At 43.3% G+C, this 24787-nt stretch overlaps 2 protein-coding genes across 3 annotated transcripts; one reads left to right on the top strand and one right to left on the bottom strand.

Moving 5' to 3' along the window:
• Window positions 1–222: 222 nt before the first annotated feature.
• LOC122113830 (F-box/WD repeat-containing protein 12-like) lies at window positions 223–24717 on the top strand. Of its 2 annotated transcripts, XM_042686949.1 has the most exons (10): window positions 223–355; window positions 4113–4150; window positions 7049–7209; window positions 7660–7778; window positions 14337–14546; window positions 19693–19851; window positions 20941–21154; window positions 22213–22391; window positions 22484–22611; window positions 24196–24717. In XM_042686949.1, exons 1-10 carry the CDS (start codon window positions 266–268, stop codon window positions 24302–24304), a joined length of 1407 nt encoding a protein of 468 aa, XP_042542883.1. In that variant the 5' UTR covers window positions 223–265; the 3' UTR covers window positions 24305–24717. The 2 variants fall into 2 exon arrangements, with proteins under 2 accessions (XP_042542883.1, XP_042542884.1); XM_042686950.1 differs by lacking the exon at window positions 14337–14546.
• Window positions 12982–13333, bottom strand: LOC122113831 (60S ribosomal protein L35a-like). Its single transcript, XM_042686951.1, has one exon. It carries the CDS (start codon window positions 13312–13314, stop codon window positions 12982–12984), a length of 333 nt encoding a protein of 110 aa, XP_042542885.1. The 5' UTR covers window positions 13315–13333.
• Window positions 24718–24787: the final 70 nt, after the last annotated feature.

Genomic DNA, 24787 nt, shown 5'->3' with positions numbered 1-24787 from the left:
GGAAGTACCCCCACCGAGCGGAAGGGGTGTGTGGGTGAGGCCGGAAGTACCCCCACCGCATTTCAGCTCGGTGGTGGGGGCACCACGCCTCGGGGGCGGGGCGGAAGTGCGGCTGCGGGGGCGGGGCCTGCGGGGGCGGCGTGCACTTGGCGCGCGGGCAGGCGGCGCGGCGGCGGCGGCGGCGGCGGCGCGCGGGCAGGCGGCGCGCGGGCAGGCGGCGCGGCGGCGGCGGCGGCGGCGGCGGCCGCCTCGGACCGTTGGCGGCATGGTTTCCCGGCTGGGCGTGGACGAGCTTCTGCACGTTTTCTCCTTCCTGGAGGCGCCGGACCTGCTGCGCGCCGCGCAGGTGAACAAGGTAAGGGCGGTCTGGGCCGGCGCCGGGGGGGGGGGGCCGCGCGGGCGCCCGGTGGGGCGGGGAGGTCGCTTTGCGCCCGCTGGCCGGGCTTTTGCCCCACCGGGGCCCGGGGCCTGGCACTTGCCGAGCACTTGCTGAGGAGTCAAGCCTGCCACTGGGCGGGAAGGCAGCGGCATCGACCGGAATACACATTAGTGACACGTTAAAAATTGCGCGGCCAGAGCCTCCTGAGCTCCAGTTTTCGACTCCTCTTCCCAGTCGTAAAGTCTTCAAACGTAGCACGGTGTCTGGTTTCTAAGGGCTCATTTGATAAGGGTTCCTTGGATGGAGAGTTTGGCAATACAGCCGAAGGTTCTGGACACTTTGGACACTTAGTAAAGACATCACCTAATTCTTCAGGCATGTAATCAGCTGTCAGACCATGGCGACTATAATCCATGCCACTGGAAACCCGGCCCTGGGGAAGAAATAGGATCTGACTGTTCCCTCCTAATTACCGACATTTATGTTCCTGGCTTTTATTGTGCCTGCGTGTGTGTGTGCACGTGTGTGCACACTCACGTTGATACTAGGGCTTGAACTTAGGGCCTGAGTATTGTCCTTGAAGTTTTTGCTCAAGGCTAGTGCTCTACACATGAGCCACAGCTCATGACTTTTTGTTTTTTGCCAGTCCTGGGGCTTGAACTCTGGGCCTGGGCACTGCCCTTGAGCTTCTTTGCTCAAGGTTAGCACTCTACCACTCGAGCCACAGCGCCACTCCTAGCTTTTTCTGTTTATGTGGTACTGAGGAATCTAACCCAGGACTTTGTGCATGCTAGGCAAGCACTCTACCAACTAAGCCCCAGCTTACTGACTTTTAAAGGTAATGCAATGCAATAAACTTTTTTTTTTTTTTTTTGGTTGTGGGGCCTGAACTCTGGGCTCAAGGCAAGTGCTCTGCCGCTTGAGCCACAGTGCCCACTTCTGGCTTTTTCTGTATATGTGGTGCTGAGGAATCGAACCAGGACCTCATGCATGTTAGGCAAGCGCTCTACCACTGAGCCACCTCCCAGCCCTCAATCAACTTTTTATTTAAGCCATTTTCATGTCTTTACTAGAAACATTTCTTGTCTTTTTTGTGTGTCAAGTTCAGTAAGTTTCAAGAACAAGATATATTTAGAAGTGTGTTTCCAGATATACAGCTTTCCCTCTTATGAAATGAGGGGGCAAAAATAGAGGATTGTGAGTACAGTAAAGATCTAATTGAACTTTGTTTATTCATCAAGAATAATATTTTTCCTTGAAAACTTACTTTAAACAGATGCTAAAGGCATGTATTTAACAAGTAAATATTCCTGTACATGGGTTATAAACAATTTTACATACAAAATTTTCATCTTCATTGAAGTATCTTATATATATTTTGAGCAACGTATTGGTGGTTCGTACCTGTAGTCCTAGCTACTTATGAGGCTAAGATCTGTGGATCACAGCCCAAAGCTAGTCTAGGCAAGAAAGTTGGAGACTCATTCTCTCTCTCTCTCTCTCTCTCTCTCTCTCTCTCTCTCTCTCACCAGGATCATATGCTTCCTGTCATGTACCCCAACACCCTTTCAGGCAGTCCAACCAAAAATGACAAGAGGAGGGCCTGTTCTGGGTGGTATAGCCCTCCAGCTAATGCTGGGAAAGGAACCTGTAGGATTAATTTGATTTCCTTTCTGGAATCAGTCATTACCAGTATCTGTGTTCTGTTTTTTAAGTTCAGTACCAGGCCAATTATAAGCACATGACCCTCTAGCAGAGGAAGAAGGGGCTCTGTCCCTCCCTTGTGCTTCTTCCTTCTCAGTGCTCACAACAGGCCTCAGTATCTAGTAAAATACTGGTTGTCACCTGTTACTAATAAGGAAACTTAATATCACACAGCTATTTGCTTGAGGTGATTCATCAGTTGTCATACACAGGTCTAGAAATGGATCCTTGATTGTTTCCACAGAAATAAGCAAGGTGTATTAGGGACATAGTTTGCAAGAGGGGTGCCTTACATCCTTGGGTAGAACCAACTTTTCTTTTTTTGTCAGTTGTAGGGCTTGAACTCTGGGGCTGAGTGCTCTCCCTGCCCTCTTCAGTTCATGGCTAATGATCTACCACTTGAGCCACAGTGCCAGTTCTGGTCTTCTGATTGTTTATTGGAGATAAGAGTCTCATGGACTTTCCTGCCCCAGCTGGCTTTGAACTGTGATCCTCAGATCTCAGCCTCCTGAGTAGCTAGGATTACAGGCATGAGCCACCAGTGCCCAGCTGCAAAGAAACTTTTAAGTGGAGTTGTGGCTCAAGTGGTAGAGCACAAGCCTTGAGCACAAAAGCTCAGGGACAGCACCCAGGCCCCAAGTTCAAGCCTTAGGACCAGCACACATAATAACAATAAGAATAGAAAAAGAAAATCTCCAGATCTTTGTTTGGCTTAATTTTGCAGATACAAACTTTACATTCATACTAACCAAAGAAACTTTTTTTTTTTGGTCAGTCATGGGGCTTGAACTCTGGGCCTGAGCTCTATCCCTCAGCTCTTCAGCTCTAGGTGAGTGCTCTACGACTTGAGCCACAGTGCCACTTCCTGTTTTTTTGTGGTTTATTGGAGGTAACAGTTTCACAGTCTTTCCTGCCTGGGCTGACTTTGAACCAAGATCCTCAGATCTCAGCCTCCTAAGTAGCTAGGATTACAGGCGTGAGCCACAGGCGACTGTCCCAAAGAAACTTTTTAAGGACCAGGAAATCTTTATCTGGTAGATGACTGAAGGCTGTTGAAGTGGGAGTGTGGGTCCAAAGAGGGTCTTGATTCGTTTTGCTAAGGCTTAGAAAAACTCATTTGTGAGAAATTTATGAGGTCTTTAGAGAAGCTTGATTGCCTAAGGCTCTATCTAGATGGTTATTCATGGAAGCTCTTCAGGCACCTAAATCTAGGGTGTCTAGATGAAGAGGCCAGAAAGATTTAGGATGCAGGCCTGGGCCTGAGGGACATTTCCTTGGTTAAAGCTTAATTTGCTTCATTGCTGCACCTTCATACAAAGTCTCCTCTGATCTCATTTCCAGTCTTCCCTCCCTGTAGCGGCCAAAGCAATCTTCCCAAAGAACACTTTGGCCCTGTTATTCCCTTATTGAGAGTTCTCAAATTTTTATTTTTTTTTCATTAAGGTTTTGGGAAGTTGGTCTAAGCCAACTTCCAGTTCCTTTCCCTATTCCTTTATAACCAGACTTTTATTTTCTAATTCAGGTCAAATACCCATCTTTTTTGGGGGGGGGTCCGGTTGTGGGGCCTGAACTCTGGGCCTGGGCGCTATCCCTCAGCTCTTCAGCTCAAGGCTAGTGCTCTACCACTTGAGCCACAGCACCACTTCCGGCTTTTTTTCTTTTTGCTTATGTGGTGCTGAGGAATCGAACCCAGGGCCTCACACATGCAAGGCAAGTACTCTACCACTGAGCCACCTTCCCAGCCCAAATACCCATCTTTTTTGACATTATATTTGCCCACCTATTTCTCCCTAGAGTGCTCCAGCCAGTCTCTTTAAACTTGATCAGTAATCACTTCTGCCCTGACTACCTACCACCCCCATTTAGTGCTTAGGTATTATTTGATTGTTTTTATGTCCGAATCTGTGTCTTAATTTCCCATGGTGAGGTTTATTGAGTGATTTGGCCTTTAGTCCCTCCACAGGGCTTGGGAAGTGAGCGGCTAACTACATGTTGGCTGACCATACTCTACTTTCCCTTCTTGTTCTAGGTCTGGAATGAAGTTTCAAGGACCAAAGAACTGTGGAGGTGAGTGAGAAGTTAACAGTGGTCCTGCAAAAGGAGATGGCTGCACTGGATAAGACTTGTGATAACTGTCTACATTTCTAGCTTTCTAGAATGCATAGAAAGGATGATTCAGATAGGAATCTCCTGTCTGGAATACAAGTAGAATGGAAGACTTGATAAAAGTAGGATTATAAAACTCAGGGGCAGAAATGTACAATAAATGAATGTAACTGGCTCAGAAGATACAGCAACTGAATTATGATTAAATTACTTTTTTGTTGTTGATACTGTAGTTTGAACTCAGTACATCGCTCTGGGTTGGGTCACTTGCTCAGTTGGTACTCTACCACTTGAGTCATACCTCCAGACATGTGCTTTGGTGATTAATTTGGAGACAGAGTCTAGTGAACTTTCCTGCCTGGACTGGCTTTGAACAGTGATCCTCCAGGTTTCAACCTCATGAGTAGCTAGGATTATCAACACCTTATTTCTTTCTTTCTTTTTTGGGGGGCGGGGGGGCCTGAACTCTGGGCCTGGGCGCTGCCTTCAGCTCAAGGCTAGTAGTGCTCTACCGCTTGAACCACAGCGCCACTTCCGGCTTTTTTCTTTTTGCTTTTGTGGTGCTGAGGAATGGAACCCAGGGCCTCATGCATGAAAGGCAAGCACTCTACCTCTGAGCTACCTTCCCAGCCCCAATTATATAACTTTTACTTTTTTTTTATTTTTTGGTCGTCATGGGGCTTAAACTCTGGGCTTGGGCGCTGTCCCTGTGCTTTTCAGCTCTTGAGCCTCAGCGCCACTTCCAGAGTACATTTCTTTTTTGGACAATATCACCCCTTTCTTTTCTTTCCCCAGTTTTCCCCTCCCATGCCTGGTGCCTGTCCATATAGTATATACTGAATAGTATTATTGTTCACTCTCTCTTCCTCCTTTTTTGCATTTGTTTTATTATTTGTTCATTTTGGTTTTTGTTGATTGTAGGGCTTAAACTCAGGGCCTGGGTTCTGTCCCTGAGCCTCTTTGTGCTCAAGGCATGAAGTGTCGCTACCATTTGAGCCACAGTGCCACCAGTTTTCTGGTGGTTAATTGGAGATAAAAGTCTCATGAACTTTCCTGCCTGGGTTGCCTTTGAACCTTGATCCTCAGATCTTAGCTTCCTGAGTAGCTAGGATTACATGAAAGAATCACTGGCCCCCAACTGGGGAAATCTGATTTTTTTTATTGTTGGCAGCTATGTCTTCATGTGGCCTCTTATAACATGGAACAAACAAAGTAATCTGGGAGTTCTTTCTTCCCACAGACTGTTAGGGTGCTAGATGTGGTAGAAAGCCAGAGAGTCAGCAAGCAGAATAAGCCTTTTTCCCATGTGGGCACTGCAGTCTTCAATGTACAGAAGCTTTCTAGTGCTTGGTACTGAGCCTGACATGTAGGTGCTCAATAATTGTACAAGTCATCACACGTTATGTTGTCCTGTTTAAACCACACTGCTGTGATCCTCTCGTTTTCTATGTGGCCTCATTCCGTTTCTCCTGAGACAGGAGTGCTGGACTAGAGTTAGAGGATGCCACATTATTGCTGTGCAATGTTAGTGCTGGGAGTCCCCATTGATCAGGCCTTCTCAGCTTTGGATAGCCAGGTGACCACTCCAGTTGCCCTTAACCTCTGCAGTACCAAGTTACTTCTTTCTGGAACTTAGACATGTAGCTTGAAGCCACATGGAGAAATCAAACCAACCAATAGGCTCACATTTGTCATACCAGCTGTACAGGAAGTAGAGACTAGAAGGATCATGGTTTGAGGTCAGCCAGGCAAAATTTTTACTAGATCTCATCTGAACACAAAAGGCTAGGCATAGTGGCATGCTCCTGTCCTCCCAGCTGTGGGGGAAACATAAATTGGATTGTGGTTCAGGCTGGCTCACATAAAAAGTGAGACCCACATCTTAAAACAAAGCTGGGCACACAGTACCTCATGCCTGTAATCCTAGCTATTCAGGAAGCTGAGATCTGAGGATCTCTGTTTCGAAGCTGGCCTGCACAGAAAAGTCAATGAGACTGTTATCTCCAAATAACCATAAAAAGCCAGAGCTGTGGCTCAAGTGGTAGAACACTAGCCTTGAACACAAAATCTCTGGGACAATACTTTAGCCCAGAGTTCAAGGTCCAGGACTAGCAAAATAAATAAAGCAAGATGGACATTGGTGACTTATTCCTATAATCTTAGCTTTTGAGGGTCATGGTTCAAAGCCAGCCTAGGTAGAAAACACCATGAAACTTCATCGCTAAAATAACCAGCCAAAAGCCAGGTTAATAGCTTGGCTTAAATGGGAGAGCACTAGCCAAGCAAACAAACTGAGAGAACATAGAATCTGAGTTTAAACCCCAGAACCATCTCTTCCCCAAAAGATATATCATGCAAATAATAACCAAAAGAGAGCTGAATTGTGCTAACATAAGACAAAACAGACATTGAGAGGGAAAAAATGGTACTACACACAAAGAAAGGTGTTTTATAATGATAAATCAATTAGTCTAGCAAGAAGATGATAGTTATAGATGCCTCTGGCCACAAAGCAAGAAAAATACATAAGGGGTTGGCAGAAATGAAGAAAGACATAGTTAATTTTACAATAATAGTGGAGGCATTGAGAATCCCATTTGAATCCCAGTTGATTAACTTCTACATCTCCCAAGTGTAGAATGGAGGTGAGATTTTTACCTCATAGGGTTGTGAAGAAACTCCATTGGATACATAAAACAGCACTTCATGCCTGATGTGTATCAGTGTTCCTTTATCCCCATTTACGGGAGAGATGGCTGAGACCTAGGTAGACAAAAAGCCAGGATTCAAAACTCAATCTATTAGCTCCAAAGTCCATGACTGCTACATCCTGCCTTCAGTTGTGGGTCTGTTTTTCAGGCAGCTGTGTCTGAGACGCTGGTCCTCCTGCAGAGCCTCTCAAATGGTCCCTGGCACACAAACATGGAAACAGTACTATCTCTCCCGGTCTGAACTGGAGTTTCGAGTGGAATCTGGGCGGCCCGAGGATTTTGTTTACAAAACTATTGCTGGGCATACAGGTATGGTGTAGGAAATGTAGTGACTATGTCCACTCCCACTCACCCTCCACTCTCCTCATGGTGAAGTCTTACGGGATTTGGAGTTTCAACCAATGACTTGGAGAGGGTTACTTGATGATTAAGTATTTTTGCTAGTTCTGTAAACATTTGTGTTATGTCATCTGATCCTCATAGTAACCCTATGAGGAAGACATAGTCACATCATTTTTAGAGTAGTCAGAAGCAGAAACCAAGAGGCTAAGGAGTAGTTTAATGTCATGTTGCTGAAGAGAGACAGTCCAGAGAACAGCTTCTTTCAGAGAGCAGCTAGTTCTTTCCTATTTTATTGTGCCCAAGTAACCAAGTGACCATTGTGTATCTAAGACAGAAGTAGAGTGACGGTTTTACTTCAGAACATTTTCCTTAAGTAGAGTGTCCAATCTCTGGCTATGTTTCTGTGTTCTCTCATAGGACAGATAAATCAGCTGGCTTATGTATCGACCAATGAGTACCTGTTTGACGGAACAGAGAAGTCTGTGGTCTGCACTGTGTCTGCGGATTGCACTGTGCGTGCCTGGGATTTGTGTGAGGTGAGCTGGCCCTGGAAGGGAAAGCAATGCCCGAGTGTCCGGAATCCTTACTGTGTCCTGGTCTCATCATGACCCTTTGTGTAATTTTATTTACTTACTTTGGAAAGCTTCTGGGATTAGGAATAGAAGCCCCATTTTGCAGATGAAAAATCTGAGCTCACAAGAGGCTCAGTTACAACACCAGGGCACAGTAGTAACAAGTAGACAGTGGATCTATGTTTGAAATCTGAGTGTGACCATTCTCAGTGACACATTCTTGGCTTTCTGTTTTGTGCCCTTGGGAAGCTGAACGGTACCAGCTGTGCTTGGTGGGGACTGTGTTGGCATTCCAGCTTTCTTTACTATTTCTCACCCCTTCCTTGCAAGCATTTCTGGACTTGAATCTGACATCTCTTAGTCATGTGATTCTCCACATGGTTTTAGCCTACTGGGCCATGTTGCCTAGATTATTAGACATTTTAGTCATCCCCATATGTAAGTCTAGATAACTTGGTTAACATTTTAAACATTGTTAACCCTTGGCAGTTAAAAGGTTTTAGTTTTTTGGTTTTTTTTTTTTGGATCCAGTTGTGGGGCCTGAACTCTGGGCCTGGGCGCTGTCCCTCAGCTCTTTAGCTCAAGGCTAGTGTTGTACCACTTGAGCCACAGCGCCACTTCCGGCTTTTTTTCTTTTTGCTTATGTGGTGCTGAGGAATCAAACCCAGGGCCTCAGGCATGCAAGGCAAGCGCTCTACCACTGAGCCACCTTCCCAGCCCAAGGTTTTAGTTTTTATATCTTGTTTTCTTATTAGCAGCAGTCCAATAAGGTATTTTTTTTTTTTTTGTCCATTGTGGGGCCTGAACTCTGGGCCTGGGTGCTGTCCCTCAGCTCTTCAGCTCAAGGCTAGCACTCTACCACTTGAGCCACAGCGCCACTTCCAGCTTTTTTTTCTTTTTGCTTATGTGGTGCTGACTCTACCACTTGAGCCACAGCGCCACTTTCAGCTTTTTTTTCTTTTTGCTTATGTGGTGCTGAGGAATCGAACCCAGGGCCTCATGCATGCAAGGCAAGCACTCTACCACTGAGCCACCTTCCCGGCCAAGGTATTCATTATTATCCTAACTTTATAGACATAAACTGGGACTAAGGGAGGAAGATGTCTCTGAAACTTGAACTATGGTTGCTTGTAAATCCAGGAGTTCTGCCTAGGGTCACACGCAAATGGAACGCAGCCTCCTGTAATGGATAGTGTCCTAGAATCTGTGGAATACTTTGTATTTTTGAATGCCTTAGACAGAGATATCTATAGTATCTTATTTGATTTTTATTTTTTGTGATGTTGGGGATTAAACCCAAGGCTTTGTAAGTATTACACAAGTGTTCTACCACTGAACTATACTCTCAACCCTAGGTAGGATGTTACTACTTTATATAAATAGTCTTTTGTTAATAACTTGTCTTTTACCATTCATTAGGTTTGCTGGCAGTGGATGTTACCTCTGACAAGAGAAGTTAGTATTGAAAAGCCATAGCAAATTAGAGGTCTCCTGGGGACTAGTCAGTATATCAAGAGACCTAGCTGAGCTCAGGTCCCTGCTTAACCTTCATTCCCTGTGAGGGTTGCTCCTCCTGAAAGAGAGACCTGCCTGTGGATTGTAGACTTGTGACCAAAGGCAGGCTTTTTACTCAGGGGCTCTTGGGAATCAAACTTTGAATTTTTTAAAAAAGAAAATCATCTGTATAGTTGGTGCTTGTTCTTGTGCCCTCCAAGATTCATGCTGAAACTTAATCCCCTATGCACCAGTATTGGGAAGTAATGAGTTATGAAGTTTCTGCCCTCATCTGGGATCTTACGTACTTAAAAGGACTTGATGGTTCATACCTATAATCCTTACTACTCGGGAGGTTGAGGTCTGGATTGAAGTTTGAAGCCAGTCTGAGCAGAAAGTCTGTGAGACTCTCATCTCTGGTTAACTGCTAAAAAGCCAAAAGTGGAGATGTGACACAAAACTGTGACTCAAGGCTAGCTGTGCTAGTCTTGTGCAAAACAAACTCAGGGACAGTGGCCAGGCCCTGAGTTTAAGCCCCAGGACTGGCACAAATGAAAGGGTGTGTGTGTGGCTTGATAGAGGGAGTTACTCTGGTCTCCCTCCTACCTTCCACTATGTATAGACAAGGGCATTTTACTCTCTTGAGGAAGCAAGAAGTCTTGATTAGCTGGGCCCCTGTGGCTCACACTGGTAATCCTGTTTACTCAGGAGGCTTCAATCAGAGATTTGAAGTTCTAAGCTAGGCTAGACAGGAAAGTCTTTGAGACTCTGTCTCCAATTAACTAACAAAAAGGTAGTCTGAAAGTGCAGATTGTACAGATTATGCAGTAAAGTGCCAGCTGTGAGCAAGCAAGTCAAGTGAATGCCAGGCTTTGCTCAGACAACTGAAGCTGTTTGTGCCTTGATTTGAGATTCTTTTTTCTTTTTTTTTTCTTTTTTTTAATTAGCATCAGTTAGTTGCACAAGGGAATTTCATTTTTGCATGTTCATTTGACCATGGTAAAGCCTCTTTCATTTTGGATTTCTTAGCTTCTGTTCTGAATAAATTAACTAATCTGTCCTTTTGTTACTACAGCTAGATGGAGCAAGGCAGTTAATTCCTATTGGAGTTTGTAGTCACTACAGTGATTGGCAATGTATTAGTTTTATGTTGCCGTAATAAATACATGAGATAAACAATTCAAAGCAGGAAAGATTTATTTGTTTCAGTTTCAGAGGTTTTAGCTGTGGTCATTTGGCTATATTGTTTTTGTGGTGAGGCAGAATATCATGGCTAAGCGGTATAATAAAACAGAGCTTCTCATTTCCTGTGGTGTGGTAGCAGAGACAGATTTTTTTTTGGCTGGGGGGAGAAAGGTGGCTAGTTTTGAGACAGTATTTCATAACCCAGGCTGGCCTGGTATACACTATTAGCACATACTTGTGATTCTTCTAGTTGTTTCTCCTGAGTACAGAATTATAGGTATGTGGTACCATACTGCTCTCCAGATTTTTTTTGTTTTCTTTTTCTTTGAGATTTTGTTTTTTTTTCTTTGTTTTCATTTTCTTGTTTTGTAGTCCAGAGTGGCCTCAAACTCACCAGTCTAATCTCAGCCTCTTGAATGCTGGGATTATAGACTTGCACCGCTGTATCTGGCATTACTACAGATTGATTTTTTTCTCTGTTAAAGATTTTTTTGTTAGCATCTATTAATTGTACAAAGTCAGGTTTCATTGTGACATTACCATATATACATACACTGTCTCCCAATCAAACTCACCTCCATCTCTTTTCATCATCCTCTCAGCCCCTACAAGCATGATTTGGTAAACAAAGATTGTAAAACAAATACTATGTTTCTTACATATAACACAGGACCAGCTTTTCAAAGACATTTATTGATTCCTGAAACATCTTTTTATTACAAATACAGGTATCAAAACAATCCTGAATACAGTGTGTGTGTGAGTTTGTGTGTGTGTATATGTGTGTATGTGTATGTGTATGCTGGTAGTAGGGCTTTTATTCAGGGCCTGGGCACTGTCCCTGAGCTTTTTTGCTCAAAGCTGTTACTGTACCACTTGAGGCGTAGCTCTTCTGCTTTTTGGTGGTTAACCCGAGGTTAGAGTCTCATGGACTTTCCTGCTTGGCCTGACTTGGAACCACAATCCTCAGATCCTCCCGAGTAGCTAGGATTTACAGGTATGAGTAGCTAGGATTTACAGGTGTGAGCCACCAGCTTCTGGCCTCTGAATACATTTTTTTTTTTTTTGGTCTGTCATGGGGCTTGAACTTTGGGCCTGGGCGCTGTCCTTCAGCTCAAGGCGAGCGGTCTACCACTTGAGCTACAGCGCCACTTCCTGAATACATTTTTGATACTACTACTAGTCAGCACCCACGCTGCTTCAAAAATTAACACAATTTGTGACAATATTCCTTGTCCTTCCTACTTAACCAGTTTAAACTGCAGCTCTTCCACTCTCTCAGATGGATTGTGACTTTCAGAAGCATTCTATTTTCATTGCCAAATGACACCTCTTGCCTTGCTTTCATTTTGTAAACCTTAATTCTATTTCAAATCCTCCAGTGTCATAACACAGAAAGAAAATTCTCTGCATTTTGCTGTAACACAGCAAACACATTTTCCTGTAACACAGGAAGACAGTTCACTGCATCTTGTCTCCGTTATATGGAAAGATGGTGTCTTAATGGCAGTGTCGTAACACAGAAAGAAAAATTTCTGCATTTTGCCTCCATTATATGGAAAGACGGTTTCCTCCTGTGTCTAGCACATAGAGCTTTTAAACAATTATTCATAATAAATTCATTCAACATAAGTTTACTCAACTTGTGTAATTCTTGTGTTGCTAAACACTCTTGTCGCCTGCAAAGATTAAATTGTTTTTGAGCCTCCTAGAATTTTTTTTTTTTTTTTTAACTAGTCCTGGAGCTTGAACTCAGAGCCTGGACAATGTCTCTGAGCTTCTTTTGCTCAAGGCTAGTGCTCTACCACTTGAGCCACAGCACCATTTCTAGCATTAGGGCTTCATATGTACTAGGTAAGCACTCTACCACTAAGCCACATTCCCATCCTGCCTCCTAGAATTTTCTCACATTCAGTATTCTCAACTTCTCATGCTAGTAACCCTCAGATTAAATATATAATCTTTTTTTATCATGATCAGATATGATGATGGCATTGGCTTATTTAAGCAACAGAAATCAACTGATAGAGTAAAAAAATTAATAAAGGAATACCAAGATAATATGATTGATTGGAGTGAAATGAGTGATTGGAATGAAAATTCTGGGGCAACAGTAAGTAGACACACCCTAATGTCCAATTCAGTGCATGATGGGTCTGGTGTTCCTAGTTTTCAAAGAGATCATGGAATGGTCCAAATCAGGCATTGTCTTCCTCTGGATTAGTGGCCCGTGTATATTGATAGGCTTTGGGGCTAGCCAGTGGTGGCACTACTGGGCACGTCCCAAATTGGGTGGAAATGTTCTAAACAGGGTAGCTACTGCCATAAACTGATTAGTTTATCATGTTGTGTGCTATGTGTATATGTTTTTAAAGATGTGCATTTAGTAATATCAAAGAGAAGATGCTTATTAATTTATAATGTATTTGAAAGGTAATGTGTTTTTTTTTTTTTTTTTGCAGATTTATTTTATTTAATTTTCATTAGTTTAAATTCTGGAGGGGTACAGCATCACACAGATTCTGTGTCCAATGGCCTTAGCAGGAAGGTTGCTTTGGAATTTGGCATGAACCATGCCACTGTTTCCATGGGCACGCATTACCTTTCCCCAGATTACTCTTGTTTTGTTAGGTTTGCCGCCAGGAGTCACTGTGTTGTTTTTTGTTTTGTATACATAAGCACATCTCTTGCCCAAGTAGAAATTGGTATCACCTCGGGCATAAACGCCTTCAATTTTAAGGAGAGCTGTGTGCTCCCTTTGGTTCCGGAGACCCTGCTTATAGCCAGCAAAAATGGCCTTGCACCATAGCCTTCTAGACATTTTGCCTGTTCCCAGCAGGCCTCCACAGGCTCCAAGATAACGGAGAGAGGAAGGCTGTGTGTTTTTTTTATACACATTCATTTGTAATAATGGGTCTGTTTAGTCTTTTGTGTCTTGTCATACAAGTTTGTTAAAGGTCTTCATTCCTTATCTGTAATTGTAATTTCAAATCCAAGAAATTCTGGACATAAGGTTATAAGCTGAATGACAGAATTCATTTGCTTCCAAATCAAATCTGAACTGATATTCACTGTACTTATTCTATTTAGTGTGACTATTCATTTGTTTTCTTGTAGAAATATTAACATGTGTGATTACTGAGCTGGAGGTGCTGCCACAAAATCTTTTGGAGGCTAATGTATTATCGTATATACACTAAATTAATTATTTTTCTAAAATCTGAAAATTTTATAATTCTGAAACATCTAGCCCCAAGGGTTTCAGATAAAGATTGTGGATCTCTATTTTCTCTTAACTAATTTAGAAGGGTTTGTTTAAAAAAATGTGAAATGCTTTTATATTCTAGTTTTTTCACTTTGTATATTAAATGATTTTTTAAATGACAAAAAAAAACCCTGGATTTCCATAAGACTTAAGTAAGATAGCTGAAAGCAATAGATGATAGTGCACAGCCTGGGTTCTGTGCGTGGGATCAATGTTGCATTGGCCTTTCAGTTCAGTCTGTAGCTTCCTTTCCTTCATTGGAGCCCTAGGTAACACTGGATATGGCATGTCATTGTGAATGCCTCTTCCTCTTCTTAGTACTCTGTGGATGCTATCCAGTCTTCGGGAGATCTTTCCAGTTGCCCTAGCTCCATTCCTGCCCTTATTCTAACTGGGACACACCCGTCTTTACTATTCTCTCTATAGTGCTATAGGGTGGGGCACATCCTTTTCACCTGTGCTATCCTGTATGCACAGTAGAGTCTGGTATAAAGCAGACACAGGTAAATATATGCCTATTGAATGCATGAAAATAGTATGTTTATAATGAATGGACTCTGTATCAATTTTGTTGTTAGGGCACAGAGATTTGGTCCAGCCCTGCGCAGCCAGCTCCTCTGGTGAATTTGGTGACCTACCCTCAGCAGCAGCTAGTCATCACTGTGGACACAGAGGGATTGATAAAAGTGTGGGGAGCAGAGACTGGATGTGAGGGGGCTTCCTTCTCCTTACTGACTCCCTGTGCTGCAGTCGAGGCCTATGACCAGCCTGAGAATCCCTTTCTGCTGGTGAGTTCCCTAGCTCTGCAAGGCCTAGCTGATTGCCAGGTCCTAGATCCTAGCCCCGTGACCATATGATACATATGCATGGAGTCTTCAGGGCAGACTCCTTCTTGCCTACCATGTTGAGTGCAGACTCCTGTCTTTCAGTTGCTGTCTGTAGCCTCTCACTTTCGCTCAGTTAGAGCCAGCTCTGTGGACTCCTGGGGTTCTGTGGTCACATGCTCTTGCTTTCTTGTCTATTGGTCTGTCTCAGTATCTTTCTTCTACCTGCAATTTCTTTTAACTTCAATTCTGTTTTATTCATTTATTTTGTGTGCGTGCGTGCGTGTGTGTGTATGTGCGTGTGCGTGTGCGTGTGTGTGTGTGTGTGTGTGTGTGTGTGTGTGTGTCAGTTCTGGGGCTTTAACTTAGGGCCTTGACACTGTCCCTGAGCTTCTTTTTCTCAAGGTGAGCACTCTGCCACTTAAGTCATACCACTTCTGGTTTTGTGGTGGCTTATTGGCAATCAGAGTCTCACGAACTTTCCTGCCTGGGTTGGCTTTGAACCTGGATCCTCACATCTCAGCCTCTTGAGTAGCTAGGATTACAGGCATAAGCTACTGGCACCTGGCTAAGGTTCAGGTTTTCTTTTTCTTTTTCTTTTTTTTTTTAACTGACAACAGCTGGACATGATGGTGCATGTCTGTAATCCTAGCCACTGAGGAGGGTGAGGCAAGAGAATAGTTAAGTCTAGACAACTTGGTGAGATGCTCTCAAATTTAAAAATGGTATAAATGGCTAGGTAATATGCCTCAAGCCTTTAATTCTGATTACTTGGAAGGCATTGCTGGGGGATCACAATATGAGACAAAATATGTTTATAAGACTCTATATAAACCAATGGCTGGGTGAAGATGCCACATGCTTATTCTCTCAGCTTTCGGGGAAAGACAATGGCTGTATGCAGTGGCATGCACCTGTCATTCCCAGTGATATGAGGAAGCATAAGCAGGAGGATCTCAGTTCAGGTAAGACAGGCGTAAGGCAAGACCCTATCTCAAAAATAAACAACACAAAAAGGGTCTGGGCAAAAGATTCAAGTAGTAGAGCCACTGCCTGGCAAGCCTGAGGCCATAAATTCAATCTCCAGCACTTAAAAAAAGTTGAGCAGTGGAAGACCATTTGTCATTTACCTAGCTAATGTGAGGTCCTGTATTCAATCTTCAGTACCACCACCACCACTTAAAAAAAAAAAAAAAGCCTGCAGTGCCAGTTAGCTTAATAATAAATAATTAAACAAGATGGGTGTGGTGGGCATACCAGTAATGCTAGGACTTGGAAGGCTGAGTTCAAGGCCAGCCTGGGTTACAGGCTGAGCTCAGGCCAGTGTGGACTTCATAGCAAGACACCCTGTCCCATAAAGGGGGGAAAAAGGAATTGGATAGGCTTGTATACAGAAGATGGCAGAAATTTAAGTCCTAAGCCTATCACTGGGGCTATTTTTGCCCTAGAGATGTATATTTCAAGGCACATGTAAGGCTAAGCATTCTTTTCACAGTCCAGACACAGAAGCTGGAGTTCAAGGGCAATAAGAATGGATCCTGTGTGGTGTAGCCTCAGGGAAAGGGCGATGAGCAGGTTGCAGCTCAGCTCCTTGATCAGTTGGTAGGAGTGAGGGAAGTCCCCATGCTTTACATATTTCTATTTCCAAATTCACATGTGAATGGATACTGGTAGGGTGAACAGCAAACAACAGACAGTGTAAAGCCAAGGGCTATAGATGCAGTAGACACGTTTTGGTGTTTAAAGCCATAACAAATGAAATAACAGGTTGAACAAAGAACCCAGTAGACATTCTAGAGTAGAAGACTTCATTAAGAAAGGTAAAGAAATAGTGGTTAGAGGCCATTGTATATGTGGGTACAGATGTTGAAGTTATACATTGATTGGAGGGAGTAAGAGGAGCTTGTATTGCTGGTAGTGTGATGTTTCTTGGATGTTGACATGAATATTGTAGTAAGTTCATTGAGGTTTTGTGTAGTTGTTCTCTGTGTGTTGTTTATCACTTTAAAAAGTTAATGAAGCTGGGCTTCGGTGGTTCATGCTTGTAATCCTAGCTACTCAGGAGGCTGAGATACGAGGATCATGGTTCAAAGCCAGCCCAGGCCGGAAAATCCATGACTCATCTCCAATTAACCACCATAAAACCAGAAGTGACACTGTGGCTCAAGTGGTAGAGCATTTACCTTGAGCTGAAGAGCTGAGGGATTTCGCCAAGGCCCAGAGTTCAAGACCCACAACTGACAAAAAAAAAAAAATTAATGATATAAAAGAATTGGAGCGTGCTATGGATGGTCCTTGTAATACCAGGATGCATGGAAGGATAGAAGAATTGCAGTCTGAGACGGGCTCAGACAAAATCATGAAACCATACAAAACTTCCCCATACCTGAAAGTTAAAAAAAAAAGTATAGGGGTGTGACTCAAGTGGTAGAGTGCCAAGTATAATCCCCGAAAAGAAAAAGTATAGAAAAGAATTAAGATTAGAAGAAAAATAAAAAACAATTCTCTATAATAACTCCAGGGATGCTCAGAGTGGTAAATGTGGTAGAGAAAGAGAACTGGACAAGGGTTTCTCAGATTTTTGTTTTATTTATTTTTTGGTGCTGGTCCTGGCATTTGAACTCAGGGCCTGGGTGCTGTCCCAAAGCTTTCTTGTTTAAAAAAAATTAGTTTATTGTTATTGTAGAAGTGATGTACAAAGGGGTTAGAATTACATGAGTCAGGTAAGTACATTTTCTTTTGTACGGTGTCATCTGTTCCTTCACTCTCTCCCATTCCCTCCCTCCCGTCTCCACCCATGAGTTGTCTAGTTCACTTTCATGAATGTCCAGTGCACTCCACTGCTGCGCTTTTTCACCCTTTTTCCATCGAGTTCTCTGCCCTCTCCTCCACCCTCTCAAAGATGTACATGTGAATACACCATATATAAGGTAAAGAAGAGAGAACCATCAAAAACTGAAAACTAAAAGAAAAAGTTTTGTGTATACATGTGAATACACCATATATAAAATAAAGAAGAGAGAATCATCAAAAACTGAAAACAAAAAAGTTTCGTTTACGTATTTTGGAGTTTGTTTCACTATGTATATTTTCTTACATAAATACGAAGAGGTGCTTAGGCATTGCACTTTTGTGATTCTCTTCTGAGTATCCTCTTTTGGTTTCACTGTATGTGAGTATCTAGATTCTTACATAATTTTAAATCTAATGCATATCAGAGAGAATATGCACCATTTGTCTCTGAGCTTGGCTTATGTCACTTAGCATGATTTGTTCCATCCATTTCCCTGAAAATGACATTTTATTCTTTCTAATGGCTGTGTATAATTCCAGTGTGTATAGGTAGCATATTTTTTGGATCCACTTATCTATTGTGGGGCATCTGGGCTGTTTCCATATCTTGGCTATTGTGAATAATGCAACAATAAACGTGGATGTGCAGGTGTCCTTATCATATCCTGGCTCATGATGTTCAGGGTAGATGCCTAGGAGTGGTATGGCTGGATCATAGGGAAGACCATGTTTAGTTTTTTGAGGAACCTCCAGACTGCTTTCCAGAGTGGTTGTACAGTTAGGGTTCCTATTTCCCTACATCCCCACCAGCATTTGTTATTGTTCAAATTCATAATCAAAAGCTTCCTTGCTTAAGGCTAGCACTCCACTACTTGAGTCACAACTCCATTTCTGGCTGTTTCGGTGGGTAGTTGGAGATAATAGTATCGGTCTTTTCTGAGCTGGCTTCAAATCATGATCCTCAGATGTCCGATGCCTGAATAGCTAGGATTACAAGCATAAGCCATTGGTGCCTGGCTTTCATTTTTCTATTGAGATAGGATCTTGCTAAGTATGAAGCTTAGACTAGCCTCAAACTTGCAAACCTCCACTTCACAAGCTCTAGGATTATAGGAGTATGCCACTACACACACTCTTCCTTGGGCTTTTACATATAGCAGGGCAGTGCTGTCCAAAAAGTCTGTGAGTGAGCTTCCTGGGTTGCTTAGATGTTCTCAGAGCCAGTAGTCCTGGATAGGGTATCCTATTCTAGGACCCTCCGTCTGGAGAAAGGCTTTGTTCTCCCAACAGAGGGGATTCCATAGGTCATCTTGGTGTGCCTTTCTCTTGAAGCCACTGTGGATGTACTTAGTAAGGAAACATCTGTGGGTACTGCTTCCAGGGCCTGAGGTAAGGAAAAACTGAGAACAGAGTTGCAGGCTTAGGAACTGTAAGCCTCCACCATCAGAAGAGCCCTATGTATGGCCAGCAGTTTTTATTCTGTGGAACCAAGGACAGGTTTCGCTCTAGGGTCTGTGGGCAGCTTGTGACCTTCAGCAGACATGAATCGGTGTGGGAGGAGGTCCCTGAAGCCAATGTGGTGCAGGGGCACTAATGAGATGCTTGTGTTGGACACTTGGGAGCCTGGTGTTATGAAATGTACACGTTGAAATGGACTTTTGTAGGGTACACTCTATATGGGTCTAAGTAAAATTTGTGAATGAGAATCTGAGGTTTCTGGTAATAATGAATAAGGCTTACCACCAAACCACACACAGAATCAAATACTGTGGCACTGGGCTTTTGCAGGAACAGCTTTATTGAAGGCCAGCTACCAAAGAGGTAACCCTATTTGTCTCAAATTCAAATTATTAAATTCAAAGGAATTTAAGTAACTTGGTAAGGCTGATGCTTTACCATTTGAGCCACAGTGCTACTTCTAGTTTTCTGGTGGTTAATTGGAGATAAGAGTTTCATGGATTTTCCTGCCCAAGCTGGCTTTGAACTGTGATCCTCAGGTCTCAGTCTCCTGAGTAGCTAATATTAAAGGCATGAGCCACTGATGCCCAACTTAAATATCAGTTATTGAAACTTAGTCATGATGGGACCCAGCAAGTACAGGACAGAGCAACACAGCACAGGTGCCTGCTGCCACCTACCAGCAGAACCACAGGACAAGCCAAAGCAAGAGAAATATGGGGCTTCACATCTACATGTTGCTAGTTTGCTGTGGTCACCCTGGAGGGGAAAAGTTGGGAATAGCACCCCTTCTTCATAGTTTAAGAGAGTCCCTGGCACCTCTTATGCCCTGGTGTTCTGTTGCTTCTTTCTGTTCCAGGTAGTCTGTGCCAGAGGAAACCTCTATACACTGTTGGTGCCTCAACTGAAAATGGTCTCCAAGGTGACCACATTACTCCATACCTCCTTGGACTTCTCAGGTTCACCTGATAGACAGTGGGTAATTGTATTCCCGAAGGATTTGGAACTAGGTCCACAGGTCAGTACCTATAGAACCCTTTTTCCCTAGGGAGCCTGGATCAGTGGAAGATAGAAGGACTGGAGTTCTGAGGCTGTTTGCAAGCGGTTTCTTGCACAGGATCAAGCTCCATAGCCTGGCAGGAGGTCCAGGCAGGAGGAGGCCCCTGGTTGCTCACTGAGAGCCACTCTCAGCTCCTCCTAGGTGTCTGTTCCTGGCATAGAGTCATTCCTGCAGGAAGCTCAGTGGTCCTGTACACCAGGGGGCTCTTGCTTCGCTGTGTGCTGTCTGTGGGCCAGTCCCCTGCAGGAGTGGGCAGAAATACGTTTTAAACACATTGGGGCCCAAAGGAAAATCCTGATGGAACTACTCAAGATTAATGAGGTGGTCTGACAATAGTGAGGCTGAGAGGAGATGCTTAAGGAGAACCTTCTCCTAGAGAAGGACCTAGTGGAACTCTCCTTGTACTCCTGTTCTGCCATCAGGAGTGGCACCCTGTTCATTCTCAGATCCAGTGAGTCCCAGAGCCCTGATCACTTGCAGGCATAGAGGCGTCTAGTTATTTGCTAGAGCCTCGGCACCTTTCAAGTACTAGGTTCTAGACTAGGAAGTCAGACCATGGTAAAAAGCAGACAGCTAGCATTGGTCTTATGGAATGGAAGGGCTAGGAAGAGAGAGGTATCACATGGGAACCTAGGGATGGTAGCCAGTAGACAAATGGTCAGAGAAGAGCAGTGGGTACAGAGAGGCCATGGGAAGCAGTCGCTGGGACTTCCATGTACCAGGGGAAGAATAGGAGACAGGAAAAGAAAGTACAGCTGAGAATAACAAATGCCATTTGAGTGATTCATCCATCATAGCAACCTCACTGGAATTGGCCTACCAGCATGTTCCCTAATGGGAGCTGGGATTAACCTCCAAAAGTCTCTGGGCCTTCATCCACAGTATAGGAGGAAGGTCCTGCAAGTGTCATGGGCTGCCCTGTAAGTCAAAAGGGCAGATATAGGCCAGACTTTGCCAGAGGTGTGAGCCGGGTTGGGGTGGAGTGTTTTCTGAGCTTGGAGAAGCCTTCCTTCACCCATGCAGTGGCCAAGCAGGGTTGTTCCACAGGTCTTCGACGTTCAATCTCTGCTGGACCCATTGGAAGAAGAGCCTCCTGTCTGCACCATCCTCCCTGTCAGTTTGACTTTCAAGGCCTGCTGGGCCCCAGTCGAGGCAGCCAGGCTGATTGTGATGCACAGAAAAAATTGTGATTGCACACAGATGATGGTCACTACCTTTGAGTTAAAGGCGGATAAGTCCAGGGGTAGAGTGAACACTCTGGGTAAGGTCCCCATGCTGGCTGCTTTCTGTGGGTCGCCATCATTGCAGTACAGTGCTTCCTGAGCAGTTTCCTCACCTTTTCTTTTTCTTTGGGCCATTTTTCTTCCCTCTCATGGAAATATATGCAGAAGTTCTTTGATTGTATACACTGGTTCAGTGATGAGCACTTGCTAAATGTTGAAGAACCTAGTGTGCTTTGGGGATTCAGGCAGTAAACAATGTCCACCTCTACTCTCTTTCCCTCCTTACTGATCTTCATGCCTCTGTTCATTCCTACTGTCCCAAATAGGTTCAAAGACCCAGTTCTCAGCACTGAATGCAAATGTGCATGTGTAAAAGCTAGAACACTTGTCTTTAAGGCATTCCTGGTCTAGTAGGAAAACAAATTCCACAACCTTCCCCACTCTACTATTTCCTAAACCTCACATTATCTGACAGGACTTCTCTTTGATCCTTATCATTTTTCCCTTTTATGTATTCATTTGTTCTCACGTCATTTGACCATAAATTTTACTCTAAGCTTCCTGACAGCTGAGAAAAAAAGGGAAATGCGATGTGTAAAATACCCCTTGTCTGATACAAGAAAACACATGAATTCTTCACAAGAGGTAATTTTTTTCCTGGTATAAATGAGTAGTGCTATACAGTATGAAGGACAATCTCTTCAATAGTAGTTTTTGGCAGATGTCATAATTTTCATTGTAGCAATTTCTTCTTCTTTTTTGGTGGTACTGGGGTTTGAATTCAGGGGCCTTGATCAATGTGGTCATTTCTTATATCATCCTTAGATGGGAAAGGGAAAAAGGCAGGCAAGAGCCTGTTGTTTGCTAGATGCTGTGCTAATCACTTCACAAGCCAGATGCTATGAATCATCACATCTGACTGTGAATGCAGTATTGTAGCCAGCATTTTGTAGCTGATGAATTGGTATGTAGTAAATGCATGGGCAGGGTTGAGTATAGAGCTGTGAAACCTTCACTCTTTGTAGTGTATCTCATCACCACGGGTGAGGTATAGACCTATTCAAGAGAAGCAATCTATGTATTTTTATCCCCAAAGTGCAACAGATTGTCAGTTTCTCTTTGCGGGACACCATGATGCCTCCTCACCTCATGCAAAGCCATGGCTCTCAGGTGATCCTGCTGGCCTGTGGCTCAAAGCTGGTGCTATTCACCATATATGGCCACCATTTGACAACCTTCCAGGACCACCAGAGATCCATCACATCCTTGTGGGTAGTAAGTACAACGCCTCCTGCTTGTAATATGCCCTCTGCCCTTTGACCTCAGTAGTCTATATGTCCTCATCTAACTTAACTTCATTTTATAAGGATGCAAACCAAGTTATCACCTCCTCCTTGGACCTCTCTTTGCGCATCTACACATGGAATAAGGAAAATAAAATCCCGGCCCTCAGGAGCTGCTATCACTTGCTTGGAGGATCCCACAGATGGGCCAAGTAATTGATTGTTTTCCTTCACTTAGCCCCAAAAATGGCAAAGCAGTATTGATTTGCTTGTTTGAAAGCCCAGGTTGGCCTTGAACTTCTTGTCTCAAGAGATTCTCTGGCCTCATTCTGGGACTATAGGTGTGTGCCACTGTATTATGTCTCTCAGCAGGTTTTTTTTTTTAAAGAAATGCTAAAAGGGTAAATTAATGATAAACCCAGCCTACTGCCTATTAACTTGGTCCTGAGACCAGCCACTGCTCATACTGTATTTCTCCTGTTTAAAAAAAATGAGGGGCTGGGAAAGTGGCTCAGTGGTAGAGTGCTTGCCCTGCATGCCTGAAGCCCTGGGTTCGATTCCTCAGCACCACATAAGCAAAAAGAAAAAAGCCGGAAGTGGCGCTGTGGCTCAAGTGGTAGAGCGCTAGCCTTGGGCTGAAATCTGAGGGACAGCGCCCAAGCCCAGAGTTCAGGCCCCACGACCGGACCAAAAAAAAAAAAAAAAAAAATGAGATTGTGCTGGGATCCAGTGGCTCACACCTGTAATCCTAAATATGCAGGAGACTCAGATAAGGATTGTGGTTTGAAGCCAGCAGGAAAGTCTGAGAGATTTCTATCTCCGATTAACCAACAAAAAGCCAGAAGTGGAGCTGTACCTCAAGGAATAGAGCATCAGCCTTGATCAAAAAAAGTTAAGGGACAGTGCCCATTCCCTGAGTTCAAGCCCCATACAAAATGATGAGATTGTTAGTTCTAGCTACATATTGTATATATTATCTCCTGTAATATACAAAGCTACCACATGTAGTTAGCATTTCCCATGTTGTACAGTTGATACTGGCTGAGAGATAGATATGTTTTATCTCTCAGAATGTATGAACAAGCTGAACTTGAATTTTAAAAGAGTCAAACTTAAGAAAAATTACTCTATTCATGAGCTCCTAAAGTTATTACATCTCTTTCATTCAAGAGAACAGTGAGATTACAGGAGTTGATAAGTAATTCTATGTGCTAGGGAAATGATTCCAACTTGGCCAGATTAAACTAGGTGCTTTTAATCAGACGTTTCTTAAAAGAGCTAGAACCACTGTGATCCAGGCAGCTGTTGTTATTATCAGTAGGCCCATGTATTGATATTCCTATGTTAGGATGCTATGATGTTTACCAGTCATAACAAATTAATTCAATTCTTTAAAACAGCTCAGAATAAACAAGGGCTATATGGAGTTGGCTAGGTGAGAAAAGGTACAGAAAACTGAACTATGTCTTCATGTAAAAGCACTTATTGCTTAAATGTTTGCCCTTTTTTCATTTGCCAGTCCTGGGGCTTGAATTCTGGGCCTTGGAGCTGTCTCTGACTTCATTTACTCAAGACTAGCACTCTACCATTTGAGCCACAGTGCCACTTCCAGTTTTTTCTAAGTAGTAGCTTATTAGAGATAAATAGTCTCAGACTTTCCTGCCTAGTCTGGCTTCAAACCACAATCCTCAGATCTCAGCCTCCTGAGTAACTTGGATTACAGGTATGAGCCTCCAGCTCCTAGCACATTTGCCCTTTTCTAAGATTAATACCTGACATGTCTTTTCTCTTTACAGTGGATTTATCCTTGTGAAAAGTGATAGCAGGAGCATTGCGGCTGTGGAAGACAGAAGCAACGGAATAAGTATTCTGAGGTCATATTGCTTTAAAGTTCGGCATAACTGAAAGTTATTTTATCAGTTGAAGAGTTTCTCATTGTTGGTAAAGAGCTTGCATGCATACAAAGACTAAGTTATGTTATCCACATTGGGAAAGTAATTAGTAGTTCTCAGAGGCCTGTTCTATACCAAATGCATTGTGCTCTGTGACTTGACTTCTCACAAGAAGCCAATGAAATATGTGCAATAAATAATGACGTTTGTTTTTCTGGAAAATGAGATTCAAAAGGGGGTGACTAGACATTCTTAGTCCCATTTTCTTGTTGCTGACTAACTTAAGATTTTTAAGTCCTAAGTGGCAAACAATTTGAATGTTTGACTATTGGGAAGCTATTATTATTGTAAAGTTATTAGAATTGCACTGTTGTTTTTGTTATCCAAATATGTAATTAACTGAGTAAAATATTTTTTATCTTTCTATTCTGTTATGCGTAGCTCCTGCTATCACATAGGTAATTTTTGTGGGACCATGCATATAACTCAAGAACTG

The sequence above is a fragment of the Dipodomys spectabilis genome, unplaced genomic scaffold, assembly GCF_019054845.1.
Source record: "Dipodomys spectabilis isolate Male_0828 unplaced genomic scaffold, ASM1905484v1 ptg000098l, whole genome shotgun sequence".
NCBI classification, from domain to species: domain Eukaryota; kingdom Metazoa; phylum Chordata; class Mammalia; order Rodentia; family Heteromyidae; genus Dipodomys; species Dipodomys spectabilis.
The sequence above is the reverse complement of the archived record's forward strand: the minus strand, read 5'-3'. Positions and strand labels throughout refer to the sequence as shown.

Coding starts and splice junctions, on each gene's coding strand:
- LOC122113830 (XM_042686949.1), top strand. CDS start 266: ATGGTTTCCCGGCTGGGCGTGGACGAGCTTCTGCACGTTTTCTCCTTC. Junction 21,155..22,212: donor GGGTAGAGTGAACACTCTGG/GTAAGGTCCCCA, acceptor TTATCCCCAAAG/TGCAACAGATTGTCAGTTTC. Junction 22,392..22,483: donor CCATCACATCCTTGTGGGTA/GTAAGTACAACG, acceptor TCATTTTATAAG/GATGCAAACCAAGTTATCAC.
- LOC122113831 (XM_042686951.1), bottom strand. CDS start 13,314: ATGTCTAGAAGGCTATGGTGCAAGGCCATTTTTGCTGGCTATAAGCAG.